General features: G+C 49.3%; 1 protein-coding gene across 1 annotated transcript in view; it reads right to left on the reverse strand.

Moving 5' to 3' along the window:
* SPAG17 (sperm associated antigen 17) overlaps positions 1 to 17416 on the reverse strand; it is a 1900597-nt gene that overhangs the window by 391708 nt on the left and 1491473 nt on the right. Inside the window, exon 37 of the mRNA XM_086935838.1 lies at positions 13181 to 13308. Within this exon, the coding sequence (XP_086791964.1) occupies positions 13181 to 13308 (128 nt within the window). The remainder of the gene's footprint in view (positions 1 to 13180; positions 13309 to 17416) is intronic.

The raw sequence follows: 17416 nt of genomic DNA on the forward strand, positions 1-17416 counted from the left end.
TGAAGACCCTGGGAAACAAGACACACAACATCAGAGCATATGGACTGAAGAACCTAGAGGGTGAATGAGCGAGGCTTTGAGGACCCAGAGAAACAAGACACACAACACCAGTACACATGGACTGAAGAACCTAGAGGGTGAATGAGAGAGGCTTTGAGTACCCAGAGAAACAAGACACACAACACCAGTGCACATGGACTGAAGAACCTAGAGGGTAAGTAGGAGAGCCTTTGAGGACCCAGAGAAATAAGACACACAACAGCAGCACACATGGACTGAAGAACCTAGAGGGTGAGTAAGAGAGCCTTTGAAGACCCAGAGAAATAAGACACACAACACCAGCGCACATGGACTGAAGAACCTAGAGGGTGAATGAGAGAGGCTTTGAGGACCCAGAGAAACAAGACACACAACACCAGTGCACATGGACTGAAGAACCTAGAGGTTGAGTGAGAGAGCCTTTGAGGACCCAGAGAAATAAGACACACACCAGCAGCGCACATGGACTGAAGAACCTAGAGGGTGAGTAAGAGAGCCTTTGAGGACCCAGAGAAACAAGACACACAATAGCAGCGCACATGGACTGAAGAACCTAGAGGGTGAGTAAGAGAGGCTTTGAGGACCCAGAGAAACAAGACACACAACACCAGCGTACATGGACTGAAGAACCTGGAGGGTGAGCGAGAGAGCCTTTGAAGACCCTGGAAACAAGACACATACCACAAGAGCATATGGACTGAAGAACCTAGGGGGTGAGTAAGAGAGCCTTTGAGGAGCCAGAGAAACAAGACACACAACACTAGAGCATATGGACTGAAGAAATGAGAGGGGGAGTAAGAGAGCCTTTGAGGACCCAGAGAAACAAGACACACAACACCAGCGCACATGGACTGAAGAACCTAGAGGGGGAATGAGAGAGGCTTTGAGGACCCAGAGAAACAAGACACACAACACCAGTGCACATGGACTGAAGAACCTAGAGGGTAAGTAGGAGAGCCTTTGAGGACCCAGAGAAATAAGACACACAACAGCAGCGCACATGGACTGAAGAACCTAGAGGGTGAGTAAGAGAGCCTTTGAGGACCCAGAGAAACAAGACACACAATAGCAGCGCACATGGACTGAAGAACCTAGAGGGTGAGTAAGAGAGCCTTTGAGGACCCAGAGAAATAAGACACACAACACCAGTGCACATGGACTGAAGAACCTAGAGGGTGAGTGAGAGAGCCTTTGAGGACCCAGAGAAATAAGACACACACCAGCAGCGCACATGGACTGAAGAACCTAGAGGGTGAGTAAGAGAGGCTTTGAGGACCCAGAGAAACAAGACACACAAAACCCGGCGCACATGGACAGAAGAACCTAGAGGGTGAGCGAGAGAGCCTTTGAAGACCCTGGGAAACAAGACACACAACATCAGAGCATATGGACTGAAGAACCTAGAGGGGGAGTAAGAGAGCCTTTGAGGACCCAGGGAAACAAGACACACAACACCAGTGCACATGGACTGAAGAACCTAGAGGGTGAGTGAGAGAGGCTTTGAGGACCCCGGGAAACAAGATACACAACACCAGAGCACATGGACTGAAGAACCTAGAGGGTGAGTGAGAGAGCCTTTGAAGACCCAGAGAAACAAGACACACAACACAAGAGCATATGGACTGAAGAACCTAGAGGGGGAGTAAGAGAGCCTTTGAGGACCCTGGGAAACAAGACACACAACACCAGCGCATATGGACTGAAGAACCTAGAGGGTGAGCAAGAGAGGCTTTGAGGACCCAGAGAAACAAGACACACAAAACCAGCGCACATGGACAGAAGAACCTGGAGGGTGAGCGAGAGAGCCTTTGAAGACCCGGGGAAACAAGACACACAACATCAGAGCATATGGACTGAAGAACCTAGAGGGGGAGTAAGAGAGCCTTTGAGGACCCAGGGAAACAAGACACACAACACCAGTGCACATGGACAGAAGAACCTGGAGGGTGAGCGAGAGAGCCTTTGAAGACCCTGGGAAACAAGACACACAACATCAGAGCATATGGACTGAAGAACCTAGAGGGTGAATGAGCGAGGCTTTGAGGACCCAGAGAAACAAGACCACAGCACCAGTGCACATGGACTGAAGAACCTAGAGGGTGAATGAGAGAGGCTTTGAGGACTCAGAGAAACAAGACACACAACACCAGCGCACATGGACTGAAGAACCTAGAGGGTGAGTAAGAGAGGCTTTGAGGACCCAGAGAAACAAGACACACAACACCAGCGCACATGGACAGAAGAACCTGGAGGGTGAATGAGAGAGGCTTTGAGGACTCAGAGAAACAAGACACACAACACCAGTGCACATGGACTGAAGAACCTAGAGGGTAAGTAGGAGAGCCTTTGAGGACCCAGAGAAATAAGACACACAACAGCAGCGCACATGGACTGAAGAACCTAGAGGGTGAGTAAGAGAGCCTTTGAGGACTCAGTGAAACAAGACACACAACACCAGTGCACATGGACTGAAGAACCTAGAGGGTAAGTAGGAGAGCCTTTGAGGACCCAGAGAAATAAGACACACAACAGCAGCGCACATGGACTGAAGAACCTAGAGGGTGAGTAAGAGAGCCTTTGAGGACCCAGAGAAATAAGACACACAACACCAGCGCACATGGACTGAAGAACCTAGAGGGTGAATGAGAGAGGCTTTGAGGACCCAGAGAAACAAGACACACAACACCAGTGCATATGGACTGAAGAACCTAGAGGGTGAGTGAGAGAGCCTTTGAGGACCCAGAGAAATAAGACACACAACAGCAGCGCACATGGACTGAAGAACCTAGAGGGTGAGTAAGAGAGCCTTTGAGGACCCAGAGAAATAAGACACACAACACCAGCGTACATGGACTGAAGAACCTAGAGGGTGAATGAGAGAGGCTTTGAGGACCCAGAGAAACAAGACACACACCAGCAGCGCACATGGACTGAAGAACCTAGAGGGTGAGTAAGAGAGCCTTTGAGGACCCAGAGAAATAAGACACACAACACCAGCGCACATGGACTGAAGAACCTAGAGGGTGAGTGAGAGAGCCTTTGAGGACCCAGAGAAATAAGACACACACCAGCAGCGCACATGGACTGAAGAACCTAGAGGGTGAGTAAGAGAGGCTTTGAGGACCCAGAGAAACAAGACACACAACACCAGCGCAGATGGACAGAAGAACCTGGAGGGTGAGCGAGAGAGCCTTTGAAGACCCTGGGAAACAAGACACACAACATCAGAGCATATGGACTGAAGAACCTAGAGGGTGAATGAGCGAGGCTTTGAGGACCCAGAGAAACAAGACACACAACACCAGTGCACATGGACTGAAGAACCTAGAGGGTGAATGAGAGAGGCTTTGAGGACCCAGAGAAACAAGACACACAACACCAGTGCACATGGACTGAAGAACCTAGAGGGTAAGTAGGAGAGCCTTTGAGGACCCAGAGAAATAAGACACACAACAGCAGCACACATGGACTGCAGAACCTAGAGGGTGAGTAAGAGAGCCTTTGAGGACCCAGAGAAATAAGACACACAACACCAGCGCACATGGACTGAAGAACCTAGAGGGTGAATGAGAGAGGCTTTGAGGACCCAGAGAAACAAGACACACAACACCAGTGCACATGGACTGAAGAACCTAGAGGTTGAGTGAGAGAGCCTTTGAGGACCCAGAGAAATAAGACACACACCAGCAGCGCACATGGACTGAAGAACCTAGAGGGTGAGTAAGAGAGCCTTTGAGGACCCAGAGAAACAAGACACACAATAGCAGCGCACATGGACTGAAGAACCTAGAGGGTGAGTAAGAGAGGCTTTGAGGACCCAGAGAAACAAGACACACAACACCAGCGTACATGGACTGAAGAACCTGGAGGGTGAGCGAGAGAGCCTTTGAAGACCCTGGAAACAAGACACATACCACAAGAGCATATGGACTGAAGAACCTAGGGGGTGAGTAAGAGAGCCTTTGAGGAGCCAGAGAAACAAGACACACAACACTAGAGCATATGGACTGAAGAAATGAGAGGGGGAGTAAGAGAGCCTTTGAGGACCCAGAGAAACAAGACACACAACACCAGCGCACATGGACTGAAGAACCTAGAGGGGGAATGAGAGAGGCTTTGAGGACCCAGAGAAACAAGACACACAACACCAGTGCACATGGACTGAAGAACCTAGAGGGTAAGTAGGAGAGCCTTTGAGGACCCAGAGAAATAAGACACACAACAGCAGCGCACATGGACTGAAGAACCTAGAGGGTGAGTAAGAGAGCCTTTGAGGACCCAGAGAAATAAGAAACACAACACCAGTGCACATGGACTGAAGAACCTAGAGGGTGAGTGAGAGAGCCTTTGAGGACCCAGAGAAATAAGACACACACCAGCAGCGCACATGGACTGAAGAACCTACAGGGTGAGTAAGAGAGGCTTTGAGGACCCAGAGAAACAAGACACACAAAACCCGGCGCACATGGACAGAAGAACCTAGAGGGTGAGCGAGAGAGCCTTTGAAGACCCTGGGAAACAAGACACACAACATCAGAGCATATGGACTGAAGAACCTAGAGGGGGAGTAAGAGAGCCTTTGAGGACCCAGGGAAACAAGACACACAACACCAGTGCACATGGACTGAAGAACCTAGAGGGTGAGTGAGAGAGGCTTTGAGGACCCAGAGAAACAAGACACACAACACAAGAGCATATGGACTGAAGAACCTAGAGGGGGAGTAAGAGAGCCTTTGAGGACCCTGGGAAACAAGACACACAACACCAGCGCATATGGACTGAAGAACCTAGAGGGTGAGTAAGAGAGGCTTTGAGGACCCAGAGAAACAAGACACACAACACCAGCCCACATGGACAGAAGAACCTGGAGGGTGAGCGAGAGAGCCTTTGAAGACCCGGGGAAACAAGACACACAACATCAGAGCATATGGACTGAAGAACCTAGAGGGGGAGTAAGAGAGCCTTTGAGGACCCAGGGAAACAAGACACACAACACCAGTGCACATGGACAGAAGAACCTGGAGGGTGAGCGAGAGAGCCTTTGAAGACCCTGGGAAACAAGACACACAACATCAGAGCATATGGACTGAAGAACCTAGAGGGTGAATGAGCGAGGCTTTGAGGACCCAGAGAAACAAGACCACAGCACCAGTGCACATGGACTGAAGAACCTAGAGGGTGAATGAGAGAGGCTTTGAGGACTCAGAGAAACAAGACACACAACACCAGCGCACATGGACTGAAGAACCTAGAGGGTGAGTAAGAGAGGCTTTGAGGACCCAGAGAAACAAGACACACAACACCAGCGCACATGGACAGAAGAACCTGGAGGGTGAATGAGAGAGGCTTTGAGGACTCAGAGAAACAAGACACACAACACCAGTGCACATGGACTGAAGAACCTAGAGGGTAAGTAGGAGAGCCTTTGAGGACCCAGAGAAATAAGACACACAACAGCAGCGCACATGGACTGAAGAACCTAGAGGGTGAGTAAGAGAGCCTTTGAGGACTCAGTGAAACAAGACACACAACACCAGTGCACATGGACTGAAGAACCTAGAGGGTAAGTAGGAGAGCCTTTGAGGACCCAGAGAAATAAGACACACAACAGCAGCGCACATGGACTGAAGAACCTAGAGGGTGAGTAAGAGAGCCTTTGAGGACCCAGAGAAATAAGACACACAACACCAGCGCACATGGACTGAAGAACCTAGAGGGTGAATGAGAGAGGCTTTGAGGACCCAGAGAAACAAGACACACAACACCAGTGCATATGGACTGAAGAACCTAGAGGGTGAGTGAGAGAGCCTTTGAGGACCCAGAGAAATAAGACACACAACAGCAGCGCACATGGACTGAAGAACCTAGAGGGTGAGTAAGAGAGCCTTTGAGGACCCAGAGAAATAAGACACACAACACCAGCGTACATGGACTGAAGAACCTAGAGGGTGAATGAGAGAGGCTTTGAGGACCCAGAGAAACAAGACACACACCAGCAGCGCACATGGACTGAAGAACCTAGAGGGTGAGTAAGAGAGCCTTTGAGGACCCAGAGAAATAAGACACACAACACCAGCGCACATGGACTGAAGAACCTAGAGGGTGAGTGAGAGAGCCTTTGAGGACCCAGAGAAATAAGACACACACCAGCAGCGCACATGGACTGAAGAACCTAGAGGGTGAGTAAGAGAGGCTTTGAGGACCCAGAGAAACAAGACACACAACACCAGCGCAGATGGACAGAAGAACCTGGAGGGTGAGCGAGAGAGCCTTTGAAGACCCTGGGAAACAAGACACACAACATCAGAGCATATGGACTGAAGAACCTAGAGGGTGAATGAGCGAGGCTTTGAGGACCCAGAGAAACAAGACACACAACACCAGTGCACATGGACTGAAGAACCTAGAGGGTGAATGAGAGAGGCTTTGAGGACCCAGAGAAACAAGACACACAACACCAGTGCACATGGACTGAAGAACATAGAGGGTAAGTAGGAGAGCCTTTGAGGACCCAGAGAAATAAGACACACAACAGCAGCACACATGGACTGCAGAACCTAGAGGGTGAGTAAGAGAGCCTTTGAGGACCCAGAGAAATAAGACACACAACACCAGCGCACATGGACTTAAGAACCTAGAGGGTGAATGAGAGAGGCTTTGAGGACCCAGAGAAACAAGACACACAACGCCAGTGCACATGGACTGAAGAACCTAGAGGTTGAGTGAGAGAGCCTTTGAGGACCCAGAGAAATAAGACACACACCAGCAGCGCACATGGACTGAAGAACCTAGAGGGTGAGTAAGAGAGCCTTTGAGGACCCAGAGAAACAAGACACACAATAGCAGCGCACATGGACTGAAGAACCTAGAGGGTGAGTAAGAGAGGCTTTGAGGACCCAGAGAAACAAGACACACAACACCAGCGTACATGGACTGAAGAACCTGGAGGGTGAGCGAGAGAGCCTTTGAAGACCCTGGAAACAAGACACATACCACAAGAGCATATGGACTGAAGAACCTAGGGGGTGAGTAAGAGAGCCTTTGAGGAGCCAGAGAAACGAGACACACAACACTAGAGCATATGGACTGAAGAAATGAGAGGGGGAGTAAGAGAGCCTTTGAGGACCCAGAGAAACAAGACACACAACACCAGCGCACATGGACTGAAGAACCTAGAGGGGGAATGAGAGAGGCTTTGAGGACCCAGAGAAACAAGACACACAACACCAGTGCACATGGACTGAAGAACCTAGAGGGTAAGTAGGAGAGCCTTTGAGGAACCAGAGAAATAAGACACACAACAGCAGCGCACATGGACTGAAGAACCTAGAGGGTGAGTAAGAGAGCCTTTGAGGACCCAGAGAAACAAGACACACAATAGCAGCGCACATGGACTGAAGAACCTAGAGGGTGAGTAAGAGAGGCTTTGAGGACCCAGAGAAACAAGACACACAACACCAGCGCACATGGACAGAAGAACCTGGAGGGTGAGCGAGAGAGCCTTTGAAGACCCTGGGAAACAAGACACACAACATCAGAGCATATGGACTGAAGAACCTAGAGGGTGAATGAGCGAGGCTTTGAGGACCCATAGAAACGAGACACACAACACCAGCGCACATGGACTGAAGAACCTAGAGGGTGAATGAGAGAGGCTTTGAGGACCCAGAGAAACAAGACACACAACACCAGTGCATATGGACTGAAGAACCTAGAGGGTAAGTAGGAGAGCCTTTGAGGACCCAGAGAAATAAGACACACAACAGCAGCGCACATGGACTGAAGAACCTAGAGGGTGAATGAGAGAGGCTTTGAGGACCCAGAGAAACAAGACACACAACACCAGTGCACATGGACTGAAGAACCTAGAGGGTGAGTGAGAGATGCCTGACTTCTCTACTCAGTTCGGCAACCTGATCACTCAGCTTACCATCAGCAATTCCAACGTGTTGGTCCTAGGCGACTTTAACTACTGGCTGTCAGACACTCACGAAAGCCCTGACTCGCGCGCCTTCTCTGATCTAATGCTGAGTCTCAACTGTACCCAACACATACATGCACCTACGCATGTTAAAGGCCACACTTTAGATCAAGTCTGGACCACCTCTCTTGCCATTTCTGTTCCCCTCGTCTCTCCCTGTCTCTGGTCAGATCACCACCTCATTACCTTCTCCTTAGCTATGTCCCTCCCTTTCACTGTTGCCCGCCAATCCAATTTCCTGGCACGTAATTGGAATAAAGCTGACCTCAACAAATTTACTGCTCTTCTGAGCTCTTCGTCCCCACTCATCACTGGACCCAATACCTCCACTGACCTTCAGTCCAAAACCCTCACACATTGGCTCACCACTGCGGCCGACTCTGTGGCACCTTTAAAACCTGTCAAGACAAGGCGCAGACATGATGCCCAAAAGTGGTTTACCGCTGAGCTCAGCGCACTCAAACTCAGTCTCCGCCAGGTAGAGAGACACTGGCGCCGGGATTATTCCCTTGAATCTAAAGAGATTTTCTCGTTTCGGTTGAAGGAGTACAAGAAAGCAATTACTGCGGCCAAATCATGCTATTTCTCAAGCAAAATCTTGAACTCCTCCAATAAATCCAAAGATATTTTTTCCATAGTGGATGAACTATCTAACCCGGAAAGAGTCGCCCTAGCCCCCCTCCCTTCCCAATCCCTCTGCGACTCCCTTAACCAATTTTTTGTTGAGAAAATCATCAAAATCAAAACCAGCATCTCCATTTCTTCACCTGCTCCCACACCTTCTTGTGCTCCTAGTCATTCTTACACTCACACTCTTACTCACATCCCTCTCATCTCAAAGGATAACTTTTCGTCACTCCTACACAAAGTCTCCTCTGGTTCTCCCAGCGATTGTTGCCCCCCCTCGGTCCTCCGAGAAGCCTTCACCTCTTGTCCAGACCCCCCCCTTGCTCTTTTGAACAACTCTTTGACCATAGGGGAGGTTCCTGGACCCTTCAAACAGGCCGAGGTGGTTGCCATTCTAAAGAAACCCTCGGCAGACCCTTCCATCATGAGCAACTATCGCCCAATTTCCCTTCTCCCTTTTCTCAGCAAAGTCTTAGAGTCGCACGTCACTCAGATTTTCAGTTCTTTTGTGGAAGACTCTAGTGTACTGGACCCCCAGCAGGCTGGATTCAGACCCGCGCATTCAATAGAAGCTGTCATTCTTTCTGTCATGGAGGAATTGCGCAGGGGAGCGGACGCTAACATCTGCCAGGCCTTGGTCCTCCTGGACCTGTCGGCCGCCTTTGACACGGTCGACCATGATATTTTGGTCGACCGTGTCAGGGAGGCCGGCATCCAGGGCACCGCCCTGGCCTGGGTCCGCTCCTTTCTGACCCAACGCCATCAAGCTGTCAGACTATCCCATTTCTCTGCTTCCCAGGTCAAACTTACCTGTGGTGTCCCACAAGGTTCTTCCCTATCCCCCCTCCTTTTTAATTTGTATCTTTCCCCACTCATCCGTGCCCTCCGACAGTTTAATGTCACAGCGTTCAACTACGCTGATGACATACAACTAATTTTCAACATTGATTCCTCTGCTGATTCCATTTCTACTTTCCAAAATACCCTCTGCTTTATCAGCAATTGGATGAGCTCAAACCATCTGAAGCTCAACCCCGACAAGACCGAGCTGGTTCTTGTCGGGGGCTCTTCCAACCCTTGGGACTCCTCCTTCTGGCCGGTCAGCCTCGGCAGTTCTCCCCGCCCTGCCAACTTTGCCAAAAGTCTGGGAGTCGTCATCAGCAGCGACCTCTCTATGACGCCCCAGATTAGCGCGGTAGTCTCCTCCAGCCATTTTCAATTAAGGAAAATTAGGAAAATCTCCCGGCTACTTACTTCCGAGGCCCTTACCCTGGCCCTGCTTGCGCTAGTAATATCGAGGCTCGACTACGCCAACGCGCTCTATGTTGGCATCCCAGCCTACCAACTTAGGCGGCTTCAGCTGATCCAGAATCAGGCTGCCCGCCTGATTCACTTTCTCCCAAGAGATCAACACGTCCGCCCCCTCCTAAAAAGCCTTCATTGGCTCCCGGTAGCCGCCCGTTGCAAGTTCAAGCTGGGCTGCATCATTTTCAAATCCCTTGCCGGGCAGGGCCCCCTCTTCATTTCTTCCCTCCTTCAACCCTATGTTCCCCCTCGCACTCTCCGGTCTTCCCAACTGGCCATGTTATCCACTCCCAGATACAAGAGGAAGAAACACGGCGGGCTTAAGTTCTCCTTCCTGGCCCCCACTTTTTGGAATTCCCTCCCTCTGCCTCTCAGACTGTCCACTCCGTACCCCAAATTTAGATCTTCTCTTAAAACTTTTCTTTTTACTGAATCCTACCAATAAACGTCCTCTGTTGCTTCCTCATCTGCTCTCTTCATTACGGCGCCAAGAAACCTAATGGTGTTAGTTGAGCCTTACAAATTTGTTTAACATAACATAACATAACATAACAGCCTTTGAGGACCCAGAGAAATAAGACACACACAAGCAGCGCACATGGACTGAAGAACCTAGAGGGTGAGTAAGAGAGCCTTTGAGGACCCAGAGAAACAAGACACACAACACCAGCGCACATGGACTGAAGAACCTAGAGGGTGAATGAGAGAGCCTTGGAAGACCCTGGGAAACAAGACACACAACACCAGTGCACATGGACTGAAGAACCTAGAGGGTGAGTGAGAGAGCCTTTGAGGACCCAGAGAAATAAGACACACAACAGCAGCGCACATGGACTGAAGATCCTAGAGGGTGAGTAAGAGAGCCTTTAAGGACCCAGAGAAACAAGACACACAATAGCAGCACACATGGACTGAAGAACCTAGAGGGTGAGTAAGAGAGGCTTTGAGGACCCAGAGAAACAAGACACACAACACCAGAGCATATGGACTGAAGATCCTAGAGGGTGAGTAAGAGAGCCTTTAAGGACCCAGAGAAACAAGACACACAATAGCAGCGCACATGGACTGAAGAACCTAGAGGGTGAGTAAGAGAGGCTTTGAGGACCCAGAGAAACAAGACACACAACACCAGAGCATATGGACTGAAGATCCTAGAGGGTGAGTAAGAGAGCCTTTGAGGAGCCAGAGAAACAAGACACACAACACCAGCGCACATGGACTGAAGATCCTGTAGGGTGAGTGAGAGAGCCTTTAAGGAGCCAGAGAAACAAGACACACAATAGCAGCGCACATGGACTGAAGAACCTAGAGGGTGAGTAAGAGAGCATTTGAGGACCCAGAGAAACAAGACACACAACACCAGAGCATATGGACTGAAGATCCTAGAGGGTGAGTAAGAGAGCCTTTGAGGAGCCAGAGAAACAAGACACACAACACAAGAGCATATGGACTGAAGATCCTAGAGGGTGAGTAAGAGAGCCTTTGAAGACCCTGGGAAACAAGACACACAACACCAGAGCATATGGAATGAAGAACCTAGAGGGTGAATGAGAGAGGCTTTGAGGACCCAGAGAAACAAGACACACAACACCAGCGCACATGGACAGAAGAACCTGGAGGGTGAGTAAGAGAGCCTTTGAGGACCCAGGGAAACAAGACACACACCAGCGCTTCATGACTGAAGAAATGAGAGGGTGAGTAAGAAAGACCTGGAGGATCCAGAGAAACACGATTTGGAACATCAGCACATATGGACTGAAGAACGTAGAGGGTGAGTCAGAGTCCCTTTGAGGACCCAGAGAAGCAAGACATACAACACCAACGCATGCTGACTGATGAAAGAGGGCAACCACAGAGTGATTTACAACACAAAGAAATAAGACATGTGAAATCAAGCACACTGAGACAACAAAGATAGGACCCATTCAGGAAAAAACATTGCAGGACAGCCGATTGACTAAATCAAAAGATAAGATAATTCTAGGGTCCCCCTTAGAAAAGTCGTGGTGCTGGGTGCAATATTCACTGCACTTGAGAAAGGACGATACAATCGGTTACGTTAGTCGCTGGGTTCAATAAATAGCGCCTATTACGAGTTTTTCTTTTAAAATGGGCTATCGCATGAATATTTTGGTGTTCATCACACTAAAATCTCCATGTCGTGGTATTCTTCTGGCTTTTCCTCCCTTTAAATTCTGAGAGATTAATCACCCGAATTTTAACGTTGGAAAGGTAGTGCAGTTTTTATTGCACTAAGTATGTATCAGGTGTGATAACACTCACACAACTCATAATGTCGATATGTGCAAAAACAGGCGGTACTGCACGTCTCAGAAATTATCGTGCCACTGGAAATGGAAGTCCAATTGTAAAGATACACAAACAGCTCACCATAAGAGGAGAACCTACTCTGAGACCCACAAATCTGGACAGTGTAAATGCTGACAACTCAACTGGCAAGCCCCACTGGGCCACATTATGGATAAGAGACACACTGCACCAAGTGAAGGAGCACAATCCCAGGACAGTGGCGGCATTTTGGCGGCATGAGTCTCCTATGGTCAAGAAAGTAAAGGAAAAATCCTCAACATTTTAAATAATGCTTGGAACACCCTGACACAACAGATAAACAAAGAGGCTTACAAACAAATTATTCAGACAGATCACACATCTCATTTTCAAAATTGATTGTTACACTTTGTGAAAGTTAAAAAAAGCAGCCACTACATGTTTCTCTGTACTTTGGTGTGATGTTCCAAACATCTTAAACTGTGATATTTGCTATTGTTGAAGAACTAAAGGAAAACCTTGAAAATGAGTTAAAAAACCTTGGAAGTGGAAATTCAGAACCCAAAGATCACTCATCATTTTAGTGAGACTCTGACCTTAGTGAAAGTCATGTTGAGCAGATAATGCCGTTGTGTGTGGAACTCTTATGGAATGATATCACCGAAGGGTCATACGTGGGCTGGAGCAACTTTTTAAAAATGTATAAAATGCTAATTTGAGAGGTCTCTTCTCATTAGTAGTGACTACAAAGAAGGAACCATGTGAAACATCTTGCAGAGGTCCTGATTTCTGGCCAATCAAAGTCTGAGTTGATCATCCATCAACCTAGGTTGAGGTCTTCGACCACTGAACCCCTCAGTCAACCAATCAGAAAGCATGTATGCAGCCTTTCTTTTATGCACATGACCCCACCACCTAACTGGAGTTAAAGAGCTCTACCTCCACCGGAGGGAAGGTCTCCCAAGATCTCGAGAGCAGATTTGGGGGAACAATGTTGTCGATTTCCTTCCTCATTGTCCAGCGAGATGTTTCGGGAAAGGGGCGGAGGATGGTAATGGCCTGCACACCTGACAAAGAGAAAGAGAAAAATTAACAATTGTTACCAAAAATGTAGGGGCAAAATGGACCAAGTTTACAAGCAGTACTGAAGGATAAATCTCTTACACGGCTGATCCCTGTAACCATCCAAATTCACTCAGGCTCACTGGAATCCTTCACACTGGGATTCTTAATCCTACAAATTATGCTCCAACTCCCTGGGATTCCTGGTACTGTCATCTTTGGACCCAGGCAACTGCCCTCCAACTCCCTGGGATCTCTCATGATCTCTGGATACATGCAACTGCCATCCAACTTCCTGGCATCTCTCAGGATCTCTGGATCCATGCAACTGCCCTCCAAATCCCTAGGATCCCTCGTGATCTCTGGATCCATGCAACTGCCCTTCAACTCCCTGGGATCCATCATGATCTCTGGACCCATGCAACTGCCATCCAACTCCCTGGGATCCCTCATGATCTCTGGACCCATGCAACTGCCATCCAACTCCCTGGCATCCCTCAGGATCTCTGGACCCATGCAACTGCCCTCCAACTCCCTGGGATCCCTCATGATCTCTGGACCCATACAACTGTCCTCCAACTCCCTGGGATCCCTCATGATCTCTGGATCCATGCAACTGCCCTACAAATCCCTAGGATCCCTCGTGATCTCTGGATCCATGCAACTGCCCTCCAAATCCCTAGGAACCCTCGTGATCTCTGGATCCATGCAACTGCCCACCAACTCCCTGGGATCCCTCATGATCTCTGGATCCATGCAACTGCCCTCCAAATCCCTAGGATCCCTCGTGATCTCTGGATCTCTGCAACTGCCCTCCAACTCCCTGGGATCCCTCATGATCTCTGGACCCATGCAACTGCCCTCCAACTCCCTGGGATCCCTCATGATCTCTGGATCCATGCAACTGCCCTCCAAATCCCTAGGATCCCTCGTGATCTCTGGATCCATGCAACTACCCTCCAAATCCCTAGGATCCCTTGTGATATCTGGACCCATGCAACTGCCCTCCAAATCCCTAGGATCCCTCATGATCTCTGGACCCATGCAACTGCCCTCCAACTCCCTGGGATCCCTCATGATCTCTGGACCCATGCAAGTGCCCTCCAAATCCCTGGGATCCCTCATGATCTCTGGACCCATGCAACTGCCATCCAACTCCCTGGGATCCCTCGTGATCTCTGGACCCATGCAACTGCCCTCCAACTCCCTGGGATCGCTCAGGATCTCTGGACCCATGCAACTGCCCTCCAACTCCCTGGGATCCCTCAGGATCTCTGGATCCATGCAACTGCCCTCCAAATCCCTAGGATCCCTCGTGATCTCTAGATCCATGCAACTGCCCTCCAAATCCCTGGGATCCCTCATGATCTCTGGACCCATGCAACTGCCCTCCAAATCCCTGGGATCCCTCATGATCTCTGGACCCATGCAACTGCCATCCAACTCCCTGGGATCCCTCGTGATCTCTGGACCCATGCAACTGCCCTCCAAATCCCTGGGATCCCTCATGATCTCTGGACCCATGCAACTGCCCTCCAAATCTCTGGGATCCCTCATGATCACTGGATCCATGCAACTGCCCTCCAACTCCCTGGGAATCCTCGTGATCTCTGGACCCATGCAACTGCCCTCCAACTCCCTGGGATCCCTCAGGATCTCTGGATCCATGCAACTGCCCTCCAAATCCCTAGGATCCCTCGTGATCTCTGGATCCATGCAACTGCCCTCCAAATCCCTGGGATCCCTCATGATCTCTGGATCCATGCAACTGCCCTCCAAATCCCTAGGATCCCTCGTGATCTCTGGATCCATGCAACTGCCCTCCAAATCCCTAGGATCCCTCATGATCTCTGGATCCATGTAACTGCCATCCAACTCCCTGGGATCCCTCGTGATCTCTGGACCCATGCAACTGCCCTCCAACTCCCTGGGATCCCTCAGGATCTCTGGACCCATGCAACTGCCCTCCAAATCCCTAGGATCCCTCGTAATCTCTGGACCCATGCAACTGCCCTCCAACTCCCTGGGATCCCTCAGGACCTCTGGACCCATGCAACTGCCATCCAACTCCCTGGGATCCCTCGTGATCTCTGGACCCATGCAAATGCCCTCCAACTTGTTGAAACCTCTCATACTGTGACCTCGAGACCCATTCAATATCCAGATTTAAAAAAAAAAATTAAATAAATGGGCAAGCATTTATTGGCAGGTTAAATGAAGTTATGAAGTAACTACGGTGGTGTCCTGCACCGCTTAGCTAGTTGACTTGCAAATAAATGCTTGCCCCCTTATTTAACATTTTTTAGACCTCTTTACACAATGTCTGACCCACCCAGACCCCCTACTGCCACCCTGCTGGCATCAGTGAGGCCCTCGGTCACACCACCGACCATACTTTGTGGCCCATGCCAGTACCGATGCTATAGATTAAGCAAGCCAGAATCAGCACTGACTACCGAAGCTCATCTTTCCTATGGAATGAGATGCTGTACCTTCCTTAGTGCCTAGAGGCGCAAAAGGCAGGACCACCAGAATGTCAGCTTTGGAGATCAAATGAGAGTTCCTGGTCATATCAGATTCTCAGATTCTGAGTGTATTGGCAGCGGCAGGAAATCTCCCAAAGATGAGGGCCAGAGTCTATCTTTGCAACTGAGTACGAATCTGCGTCCTAATCTCATTTAGCATTAGAAAGTTCAGGGACATCCACTCTTTTACTGCAATGGCGCATCTCCCAAACTGCCCACTGCTGTCTGGGATGAGACCCACCCTCAGTGGCAGCAGTGACTTGAAGCCAAAAGGCCGGATCAGTTTTTGGCCGGGCTGAACATACGTGTTAGTCAGAATGAGGCAAGGCGGTGAACCCTGAACACCCTCACAGCTGGTGGGAATGTCTTTGGATGAAAAAGACACTGTGAGTCTGACCCCGGTCAAGTTAGTTAAATTACTTAAACTACTTCAGTGCTGACCCAGAAAATCCTTCCGGGTAATAAGGAAGATCAAGATGGAGTGATGATCGTATCACAGGCAGTGAAAAGATCGATGAGCTGCAAACCTGCGTGAAGGTTATGGTTGCTTGTGTTTCGTTGCCCATCACAAGTGTCCACAAGTTTCTATACCGAGCTCAAAGGTCTGCTTGGGTTTAATGAAGGGCCTGACGCTTCAAGGAAGCCAGGGAGCGACTTTGCAAGATATTGCCATGTAGTACCTACCAATCCGTAGGATCTGCGCATTTGTTGGACACATAAACTTTGGGTGAGGTGCCTAGACTGATTCTGGGCACTCCCGCAGAATATGTCGGCCTAGAGACCAGCTAGCTCACAGTGCCACCATAAGCCCCCCTGGCAGGAGATAATGTAGGAGCCGGTCTTGGTCATGAACTGGACCCCCCCCCCCCCCACCCCATACAGATGTCCGACCGCTGCGTGGTGAAGTCGCAGCATGCAGGGACCCGCTGTGTGAGCTGACGTGCCTCCTCTACTAATCTTTTGAGATGCTCATTATTAATAACAGAAAGCAGCCTTGCGATGTACGTTGTAGATCAGTGATATTATGGATATGTAGATAGCTCTGTCGCCCCGTAGATGAAGATAGAAAATTTGTACATAGTGCACAAAGAGACCGTGTACATGATGTTCAAGGCATCGTGATAATGTGCGAAGCTAGATGTGTAAAAAAAGTAGATTCAGAGAAACTAATCCAACATTGTTGTGCATGCAAATATGTGCAAAAGTTTAAGGCAGAAATGCTATTGAGAAAAAAAGTACAATGTAAGAAATGAGCATCTTCGCTACATGGTCCGAACCCGGGGACTAACAATACTGTGCAATCATTTTGGAAAAAGTTGGAAATAGCGTAATTACTTAGAGCCTCGTCAAATACATCAACCTTCAGCGAGGAGATAATAACATCGTGCAGTGGTGGAATGACAGGGACAAAAAGAGACTAAACATGGCTCGGAAGCAGGATCTCTAGGGGGCCCAGACTTGAGTTTTGTTAATTCGGGTCTAGCCTAGTCATCAGCGGTAGATTGGTGACCCCCAACTGCTGGAGCACACCTTGACTGGGAAGTGAAAATCACCATAGGGATGGGATTGTTTTTTTTATTTTTTATAG

The sequence above is a fragment of the Lissotriton vulgaris genome, chromosome 8 (genome assembly GCF_964263255.1).
Source record: "Lissotriton vulgaris chromosome 8, aLisVul1.2, whole genome shotgun sequence".
In the NCBI taxonomy this organism is placed as follows: domain Eukaryota; kingdom Metazoa; phylum Chordata; class Amphibia; order Caudata; family Salamandridae; genus Lissotriton; species Lissotriton vulgaris.